Consider the following 10,891-nt stretch of genomic DNA (forward strand, 5'->3'; position numbering starts at 1 on the left):
TTTAAGTATGAGAGAAAGATGTTATGGCAACTTTGACAGTATCCAGATGTACATGGAAAAGGGACAAAAAATGCACTTGTACATCATGGGAGTAGAGATAAAAGTTTTGAAGAGGACTAGCATGGGAAATGAGATGTTTGGGATGAACAAAGAGGAGTCTTTTTATACGTGTGTGGGGTTTGAGTGTTAGAAGTCACCACAGTGTTTTACAGTGATCTCAACGCAGGGCTTTCTTCTTCCTCCAAGCAGGTGGGGGAGAATACAATGAACTCACACACTTTAGTTGCCCGATGCATGATCCTGCAGTCCTTTGCTCACCTGAGTTGTCTCATTGATTGCAATGAGATCCAATGAGACTGCTCATGTATGTAGAGTATCTTGTAGATAGGTTGGTGTGACCAAGGGTTTATGGGTTTGAGCATGGTGTGGGCTTTTCAAAGGACAATAACTTGCTTTTGTGGTAGCTGTATGATTTCATTTTCTTTGAACATGGCCCATCCCCATTCTCTCATGCAATACACCTTGTCTTAAGAGGCAAAAAGTTGCTGTTTAATCAGTACTGTTAAATGCCGTTGTATGTACTGTATTCATAGGCATTTTGAAAATTCCTAGTTTTATTTATATAAACCTCCAACACTTGTAAGTGCTGTCTTGGCTATATTTCAGTGTTGTTGGGAATAGCATTTGACCGTGTCTGAGGGGTAGCAAGTAGTTCAGTGTACTGAGTTTCTGTTACCTTTCACTGACGCTCACCTAACATAAAGTCAAAGCTGAGGGTGAGAGCACCAGGAGAAATATGTTTATGAGGCAGCTAACGTCTTAATGTGATAAAATAGTTGTCAGGTATGGAGGGGATTCAGAATATTTCTCAGTGATTCATGCTGGTAAATCACACTGAAAATGATGGTAATTATAAATCCTGTCTGGTGGTTATAGATATCTTGTCCTCCCTCTATCCTTCCCTTTTTTCTTTCTTTTTTTTTTTTCTGTGCCAGTTGTCCTTCTTCCGTTAGCCTCTTCCTCACATTTAAAAAATGTGATTGCAGCCTGAATTGGCTTCTGTTTTCTTTATGGAAAGCAAGATCATATGTCTGAAAAAAATAAAAGACAAAGTGAAAGAAGGGATTGTGTGTAGTTATAAGTGCACCATAGGTTTAAAGAGAAACCTTACTACTTGAATGGAGTTAAGATGGGTTTAATCATTTTATGGTAATTGCTTCTTTTGTAGATGTCCCTGTGCAGACACTACTAAAAAGTGAGAACAGTGTGTTTCATTTAAGTTTATGATTTTTGTTTGGCATTAATTTGGAAAATAAAGGTTGTAGAAGCATAAAGTGTGGGAGAAAATAGAAAAGAAAAGGGTAATGGGGGAAAAAAAATATTCAGTCCCAGCATTTTAGGCTGCAATGTGTAGAACACTCCCTTTTTTAACCTTATTGTATTGGAGACTTTTAAGAAATGGGATTTTTACTCATGCTAATCAAAAACTATAAATAAGAGACTTCAACTAGCCACAACAGCAAAGGAATATTTGATAGCTGTGGGCCATAGTATTGAATTTTAACAAAGGATATATTCAGTGCTTGTGACCATCCTAATACGTATATTTTTATGAATTAAAAAACTACTGTTTTCTTTTCTAGTTCATCTTGATCAGCAGAACAAGCTCCACAAAAGATGGTAAGTGGTCTTTATGGGTTTCTTCTGATAACTTAGTCACATTTTATACACAAAATGCATATAAAAACTTTCATTGAACTGTCAGTGCAGATATGTAAAAATTAGATGTTAAAGTAGCTAAACTGCGTTGAAAATAGAATTCATATTACAACACTGAGTGATTTGTCTACTCCTGGGAAGACTCCAGAGACATAACAGGAAAATAAGAGGACTATTATCATTTGCCTTAGATTTATAGCTTTTGTTTCCTTGAGGAAATCTCTTATTTCCATCTATTCCACAGCTGAAAAAGCACAGACATAGAACTAAGTTAGACTTTAAAGTGTTCCTTTCCTTTTCCACCCCAATGTAAAACATTTCTGTAATTTCTTTTTTAACAGATGTATTTTTAAAATGCAAATATAAAAGGGGTTTTCAAGGGTCTCTTTCAACAAGAAAGCCACAAAAAGTAGTTGGACAGGCACCAGCATCACAGTTCTGTCTACATGAACTGCCTTTTTGTCTTTCTTTCCCCTAAATTAACAACTGGAGTGAGACAAATCAGCCAGCTGGATTCCAGAGCTTTCAGAAAAGTCGTCAAGGCCTTTTTTAGAAACATTTTTGAAGAACTGAAGATAATTTTTGAGTTTTAAAAAATATGTTGCCTTCTTCAGAAATACAAAGAGTGTAGCAGATACCTGCTTTTGTCAAGGTTCATGATGTTTCAAACTGGATTTGTAAGTAGTGGAAAAACCAGACAAAATGTTCTGAAAGTGACCTGTGAATGTATCAGATTTGACAACAGGACATTCTCATCTGTCTGCTGAAGGAGTCAGTGTGACATTCTTAAGCAAAGAAAGAACAGTAAATAAAACATTTTTCATCCTAGCTTTTAGGTGGTTGGATGATTAAGAATGAACAAATTCCATATGGAAGGCAGATGCTTTTCTTGCACCCACTCATCTTGGGAATAAATCTTTTGCAATGCATGGTCTCAAAGCAGCACAATGTTAGACCAGGAGGAGAAACAGAATAAAGTTTCACCTCCACAAATTGTTACTTTTCAGAAAAGATAATTTAAATCACGTAGCTGAGCCTCACAATCCTTCACAAGGAGAGTGCAATTTTTGGTCAGAAATGCCTAAGGAAAGCAAGTTTGTGGTAGTCGGTTTTCTTCATGGACTCTCTTAGCCAGAAGTATTTTGTTTCTGAGAGCATTTACCAATGACCTTAAAAAGAGAGAGCATTTATAGATCTCGTATGGGATAATGGGCTCAGTTTTGCAGAAAGAAGGGAAACGTTAGAGGTACAGTTATCATTCCAAACTCTCTATCATTTGCATTATTGCCTGAGAACCAGAAAGTGAAAACAAATGTAAGTAAACGAAATTAACCTCACTTGATATTGTTAGCATTAAATGGAAAGTATTTCTTAGGTTTGTTTTTCCTGTCTTGTTTTGGGACTTCTTTTTCCAGAGGATCATTCTTTTAAGTCTACAGAATGGTGCCGGTACAGATCATGACAACATGCTGAAAGAAAGACTTTTGTCTTGTATGGCCTTTTAAAAGAAAAAAATAAGCAACCTAATAAAGGACTGTAAATGTCACATTCATCTCTGAAAACCTCAGCTAATCTTGCCATAGTTTTTGAGTGTTTGCCAAAACACGACTTAATTAAAATTCTTCCAATTTAAAGTACAGGCATTCCGGTTTGGCCCAGATAAAAGATTTTTCTATGGAAATTAAGATGTGGGGAGAGAAAAAAAAAATACAATTTATTTACTTGTTCTAGGCTCTAGTTTACTTTCTGGCTTTCTTTTAAGATCCTTTATTATCCTCTCTTTTTGAGAGCAGGATGAGGAGGGAGATGAAATGGCCTGTAGGAAGAGGGCTTAAGGCTAGAGGGGCTGTTGTTGGGTCTTTGCTGGTGAAATCCGAGCAGCATGAAACTGTTTTTTCAGGAAAACTAGGATTTTCTGGAAGACAGGAGAAGGTGTGTTGCAGTATGTTTCATCCTATAAAACTATTTTTCCCTGTACTGTATCAGTGGTACTTTATTACCGCTTTTTATGTGTTGGTTGCTGATGAATACAAAAGGGAGATTTACTGGCAGCTTACACTTGGCTAAATACAGTCTTGTTTTTGATTGAGGCCATGATGGATATATGAACTTGGCTGCATTGCCATTTGACCTTCACAGAGAAACTTATTTTGGCAGGCAGATGGAGGAAATATGTTACTGGATAAAATGAATGCCTTTGTTTAATATGGAGGAATTTTAATCTCTTGTGTTTTCTGTCTGCGGACTTGGAAATCAGGTGTAGATTGTAATACTACATACACCTTGGAATTACTCAGTTTTTACAACTCACGTGAGCAGCTAAGGAAGTATGGAATATACCCACACAGCATGTCCCCTAAAAAGAGCTGATTCCCACTGTAGTAGCACACACATTTTGAAAATTCCTTCTGGACACTACAACTTCTCTATTGCTAATTCTTCACTGAGAGTTGTCTTGATGCAAAAACAATGTCTTGTCAGAGTAATGAAATGTAATGCAGTCGCACTAGGTTAATACTTGTCCTCTTTTTGCTCTGTATGGTCTGTCATAGGAAAAGAATGACTGATGATTAAAAGGCAGACTTTGCACTTGTGTTTACAGTGTTTCTCCCCTCAATTACTGTTTGTTTTCTCTTTTTTTTCATTGTTTTCCTTGGTGTTCTTTCTCCCTCTTTTGTGTGGCCACAGGAAGACACGGAGCCGTGGTATTGTCAGCAAGTGTACTCACGGTACTGGAAACACTATGACTTAGCCATGCGCTGGATGCGGAGGCACCAGAAAGCCTACAGGAAAGCCATGAAGTCCTTTTATGACCTACCATGGCATCCTTCTGCAGCCTCTCCAAATAGCCGGTACTCAGATTGGGATGGGAATGACCTCCCACATACCCACAACTATTCTTCCAGCCACAGCCCACGTCGTAGAGCTCAGTACCGTGGAAGACCTCAGCAGTACACAGATGGCCACCAAGAGAGGGAGGATGCTGACAGGGACACCGAAATGAAGGAGGACTGTGAGTCTGAAGGGGAGATCGAATATGACTTGAGTAACATGGAGATCACAGAGGAGCTTCGCGAGTTTTTTGCACAGACAGAGAGACACCGGGAAGAACTGCGTAAGTCCATGTGCTGTGTTTTCTGGTATTTGGTGGCCATAACTGAGCGATGGATGGCTTCAGCATTTACAGGTTTTGTAACACTTTGCAGAAATAGGCACTGCAAGTGAGCAAGCCAAACAGAATAAAGCAGGCAAAACTGGTGGGTGCACTAAAGTACTGTACATTAGAAGTAAGTGTCAGAAAACATTTAAAGATTTGTTGTTGAGAGAGAGAAAATTATGACTGCAAAGAGCAGATTAACAGACTTGTCCAGGACACAGTATTCATCTTCAGTGCTGAAGGAAAAAGTCCAGAATTTCTATGGTTAAACCTAGTGTACATGCTGTATGTTTGAGAGGGGAACCCACAGGAAGTGCTTTACTACATCACTAAACCCTAGAGTAAACCTCAATATATTTTATAATGTGGAGCAGCCATTTTTTTGTTATTCTTTGGCTGACCCAGCAGTAAAATTCCATGACCTTTTTCTTCTCCCCCTGCATCCCTAGGGTACTCTTCATTCTATATCATACCAGAAGTTTCTCTTTGTTTTGCATCTTGAGCTGGACCCAAGTCCTTAAGCAGGGAATATAAGTCAAAGACTTAGGATTTTTCTCAGGTCTTGATCCTCAGAGGTATTGGTCATCTTTGTTTCTGTGAAATCCTTAAAAGAAATAAAATATTGTTTTGTACTTTATTGACATTTTAGTACATGTACAAATGTTGCAGGTAAATTTATTTTCTGTTTTAAGAAAGCAGCATGATGAAAATAACTTTTGCCACATGGCTGCAATAGGAAATACCCAGAATGAATGTTTAATAGCACTTTCTCTGCTTTCTCTGAAAGAGGAAAATGTTTTAAAAATGCATAATAAAGGCAATAATTGGGAAGGAGAGGTAAAATTGTTATATTAAGCTCTTTGATCAGAGGGTATCCAGTGAGCTGAAACACCTCCACTTTAACTTCACACTTCCCATCAGTGTGATGCAGTTGATCTAGTTAGTGGGGCAAAGTGAATTAAGGAGCTCAGTAGTAGTGCCTGACGTCCATCCCTCTCTCTCAGCATGCTTTTGCAGAATGAGCTTGGTGCTCTCTGCTGAAACGTTTCCTTGATGACGTACAGGATTCTTTAAAATGTTCAGCTACCTCTGGAAAAATAGTACATTTTCTTTCAGTTTGTCTTTATGGTTAGTGGTGGTTAAAGGTTTACGAGCGATTAAAGCAGTATCCTGGAAATTGGGAAATCTGGGCTCAGAGATGTTCTCTGTCGCAGATATCCTGTATGACCTTGGTATAGCTATTTAATCTTTTCCTGAACCCTCGTTGGCTACTGTTGCTAAAAATATTGTTTCATTCTTTATGATGAATTGGGAAGAGGTTTGTGAGTCAGGGTACAGATTTTACTTTTGTTCCTTCCACCACAGTGGTACTTCAAACCTCTTGGAATAATTTGGTCTCTGCTGTGTGCCATGTACCAGCCTGGTTCTGGGTAAGTGTTGCTCCATTCACTTCAGAGGCGCTATTCCAGATCTTCATGCAAATTTCAGCAGAATCTGGTCTTCAGCCTACTGCATGCCCGAGTTTCTTTAATAGTTTCCCTGATAAAGTGAGGACAGTAGTAGTAATCATCTGTAATTCCTCAAAGCGTGAAAAAGTAAACAAGTACTTGATTTAATTGAAATTTTAAAGTGCCACAGAACTCTTGGGTGAATGGTGCTATCTAAATGCTAATTTTTTGACTAATTAAAAATACACTATGATCTTGTGCAGAAAGGATTTTTTCTTGTGTAGTGGGGGAAAAGGAAAATAGAATAATTTTTTAATTCTGTTGAAGTGTCTCAGAAGAAGAAACTTAAGCAGTGGGAGGAGGGGAAGCTCATTGTTTCCCTGATGGTGTGGAAATGAGCCGGCATGGTGTTGAAGGCAGTACCACTCTACTTTAGGAAGTAGCGTTATTAATTTTCCTGGATGCTGTTTCTGAACAAAATGAAATTCAGGGGTTCAGTAATCTGCGATCCATAATGACACTACCGAGTTATATCTTTCATACTGTGCTGAAGAATGCTGCTTGTTCTGTATTGGTGCTCAGGGTGAAGATAACACATCCACAGAAGAAACCCACGGTTACTTCAGTATTTTCTCTCTCATGCCTTTATGTTTTCATCTCAAACTGTACATCCTGGACTGTTCCCCCACCTTATGAGCAGATCTGTAGAGAAACTAGGGTACTATAGAGTTCAGTAATGCCTGAAATTTAGGCATCCATCTCTGAAAGGAATTTTTGTGATGTTGAGGTAAGAGTTTCACATTTTCTCTAAAGTGAATGAGAATGTTTGGGCACGTCAGAGGAGAATACCAATAGTGACCTTAATGATCAGTTGAAGCTGGCTGGTAGAGAGTGTTAAGGGAAAGGCTCTGTCTCCTGTTTCCTTTCTCTGGCATAAATAGGGAACACCAGGTGGAGTGCGCAGCCTTTGACCCCTGCACCTTGATATGCGCTTGGGAGCAGACACCTGGCTTGCTTTTCTTTTAAAATGAATGCTATGGAAGAGTTTGATACATGTTTACTGACAGCTTACTGAAGTGTGAGACACATGGGAAAAGAAGAGCAATGGGACAAATGGAAAGGAGATTTTGGCATATAAGGAGGTGGATAGTAGTACAGAGGGGGGAGGTCTGATTTGTCGTTGTGAAGGATGACTTCCATTAGTCTGGTGTTTTCCAAGCCCTGCAAAATTAGGAGATACTACGTGACCTTAATACACCTGTGTTGGACATACATAAAGAGAGTCTGGATTTACAAAGTAAGGTATATCTGGTTCCCACACACAATCCATGTCTCATGAACGTGTAGAAGGATAATCAAATGGCCTGAAACGAATCCTAGCTGATGTCAGACTCTTTGCTTCTAATGCCTGATCTAGAGACTGCTGGAGGTAAGCGTGATCACAGACATCAGAGGGTAAGATAAACTTTAACTGTGGAAGACTTAAATAGACCTGGGATGTAGGTGGGAAAGGCATTTGTGTCTGGATGGTGAAATAAAGGTATTAATGCTAATTGCAAAGAGAAGAGTTTCAAAGATAAGAAAGCCATCATGTCAGACTAGCCAGAGAATAGAACTTGAGGTTTATTTTATTTTTTTGGTAAATACCACAAACTTGAAGAATAAGCAGATTCCTAACTTCCATTTTTTTCATTTTGTTTTGTTTTCACAGTGGGCATTTGCAGTGCTTGGCTGACTTGCACAGTAAAGCCTTTGAAACTGGCAAACTCCGAGCCTTGCTGCATGATTTAACACTTCAGCAGTGATACACTTGCACACAAACAACCTCTTTTAAAACAACCTCATTTTTTGTCTTTGAATTCATGTTGAATTTTTACCAGTTTTTATATGCATATCATGTGTTGCAGTCAAGTTATGTGTTCCTGGAATGCCCCGAAATAATTGTAAGCGGAGTTTTGCTGAGGCTGTACGAATTCAGACATATTAATGCACTACAAGCTTATCTTGTGTTCTAGATATACAGTACATTTGATTAAAATCCTTTACAGACAATTTTAATTTCTTTCCTCTCCAGTTGTTTCTTCATATGGAATTAAAATTATCTAGTGATTCTATTTTTTTAGAGGTTTTCTTGTCATAGTCTGTTGTTCCAGTTCTTCATGTTACTGGTGATCCTAATGTACTGTGCTTCTTGGGGATGTTTTTAGTTGCATTTAAAAGTCTTCCCTCTGGCTGCTTAAAAGCATGAGGTTGTTTTTCTGGGTTACCATACCTGTCAGGCCTAGGTAGTGTACTCAGTTCTCCAGGCATCCTATGTGTAAAAGACAAAATACCGTAAGTTGCCTCTTTATATTTCTATGATTTGAAAGGACAACAGCTAAGAAAAGAAAATTCACAAGCCTAACAATTCAGTAAATAGGTCAATTGCACGTATTTATTACAGTTTTAAATTTAGCCTTTGAAACATGTTTGTCCTGATGCAGTTTTTATTTGTTCCCTTTTTACATATAGGAGAAAATGACTGCTGTAATTGAGTCAATAGAGCATTGCGAGTACATAGAGAAGCATTCTGTAGTAAACTGGCAATGAGAGAGTGTCCTTTTTTTAAAAAAAAAAAGCAAAGAAAAGCAAAGGAAAGTGCTATCATTTCAGTTCGTTACTGAAGGATAGTAGTCTGTCAATTGTTAATGCTGTGACTGGCTTTTTCCATTAAAGCCTCTGCTTGTATTGCCCCCACATACCCTCCAGCTTTTCCCAAAATAATGTTGTCTCAACTTAAAATTTTCGTGCCAGATGGAAAGCCTTTAAAACAAAAATTGAAAGGAAATGGTGAATGAAGATGTTTGTTTCAAATCTGCAATTTGTAGGATTTTTCCCCTCAAGTTTCTTTTTCTCTAAAAGATGACGCTTGCCAGTGCCTCATCTGTGAAGAGGGAGGAATGGAATTTTCCATGTTTTGAATAGTACCAGATCCATGAAGCTTTTAATTTTAAGGCCTATATGCTTTATTGGAAAGTGGACTTTGATGCAGATTTTTTGTCACCATGTTTTCCTTCTTTCCTTTGCTTCTGGTGAATGCTTCTCCCTGTTCTTCATCTTGTCTTTTTCTCCGCTAGACTGCAGTTCGAATTCTTACTCTTAGGCACCAGCATCTTTTTTAGTTTCTTCTTCCCTACCCTACACTGTCACAGCAGTGTGGATGATGACCTTACAAATGTCTGCTTAACTTCCTTGGCTTTGTCAGCCTTGTTGTCACATGAACTTTTACCACTATCTTTAGAAGTTGAATTGCTGAAGCTTCTGAGAGATGCCTGTGAAATAAAGAGTGCTCCCTGCAATATGTGTGGGTGCTTCAGAGGCACTTTTGAAGCGGCTTCTTTTGTGAACCGAAGGAGAAAAGTGAAAGGCTTTCCTTTTGTACCACATCTCTGTTCTTGATGATTGAACCTTTTATTGTGTAGCAGCAGAACCTTCTCAAGTGCACACACTGTGTCCAGTGTAGAGTCTGTGTTATTTGATACTGGAAGCCAACAGCTGAGAAAATGCCTCCTTGCTAGGAAAGGAAAGAGTCGTAATTTTCACTGCTTTAATATTGAAAACTAATCTGTACTTGCAAAAATAGAGGGTCTGAATTGTATTTGGAGAGCTACAGTTGGGAACAGTTTTTATCTGTTCCATAAGATACAAGGTTATCTTTGTGCTAAGAGTATCGATTTGGAAACAGGACCGTTCCTAGAATAAGTTATAGTTAAGAAAATGACCTTGGATCTCATACTAGAGACAGAATTTGAACTTAGAAGAATGTATAGCTTTGCTATACATATATACATGTATATCTTTCTTATTGAGCCAACACACTTTGCCACAAATGGACATTATGCTGTAGAGGTGTCTCTGCTGCTACAGGAATTAATGGAAGAGACACACTAGAAAGCTTGAGAAGCTGCTGAGGAAACAGCGTGCTTTTGCTATCACAGATACAGTAAGAAATGGATGCATGAGCAGGAGAGTTGTGTAAACATTACATATAATTTCCAGTTCTGTATATTAAAGTCTTTCTTATTTGTTATGTGCCTCAGGCTGAGACATTGACAGTGTTGGCAACCCCCAAAAGTACACAAGTGCAAGGCCAGGCTTGTTGTTTTGCTGCTAATGGATGCCCCAGGTTTCAGCTCGTAGGTGGCATCTGAGGATGCTGCCATGTGTGCGGCCTGGACAGTTGGGGTGGAGCTGGGGCCTGGAGTGCCACTGCTCTGTCTGCCAGTGGCTGTAGGAGCATGGGAAAAGAAGCCCATGTGATTTGGTGTAACTGCAGTGTAGGGATTGCTTTAAAAGGAATGCCAAGATGTCAAACATCTCTGTTTCCTCTTACATGTGATGAAAATTAAGAATGCTGTCTTAATATGAAAATGTGTGTTAAACTCTGGAAACCTGTCTTTGAAATTGTCACCTTTTATTTGGCTGTCTGATGTTCCCGTTATTGGAGTTGAGATAGTACATACCTCAGGTGGCTTGCTGAGAGATTCAATTTATTCATATTTATAAGGGATTCTGAGTTCCTCAGCAG

The 10,891-nt window shown here is 38.7% G+C and overlaps 1 protein-coding gene across 1 annotated transcript in view; it reads left to right on the forward strand.

Moving 5' to 3' along the window:
• The first annotated feature begins 4,413 nt into the window (after positions 1 to 4,413).
• Positions 4,414 to 10,891, forward strand: part of GEMIN8 (gem (nuclear organelle) associated protein 8) — an 18,006-nt gene continuing 11,528 nt past the window's right edge. Inside the window, exon 1 of the mRNA XM_010192603.1 lies at positions 4,414 to 4,834. Within this exon, the coding sequence (XP_010190905.1) occupies positions 4,474 to 4,834 (361 nt within the window). The 5' untranslated portion in view covers positions 4,414 to 4,473. The remainder of the gene's footprint in view (positions 4,835 to 10,891) is intronic.

This window comes from Mesitornis unicolor, unplaced genomic scaffold, assembly GCF_000695765.1.
Source record: "Mesitornis unicolor isolate BGI_N332 unplaced genomic scaffold, ASM69576v1 scaffold40149, whole genome shotgun sequence".
In the NCBI taxonomy this organism is placed as follows: domain Eukaryota; kingdom Metazoa; phylum Chordata; class Aves; order Mesitornithiformes; family Mesitornithidae; genus Mesitornis; species Mesitornis unicolor.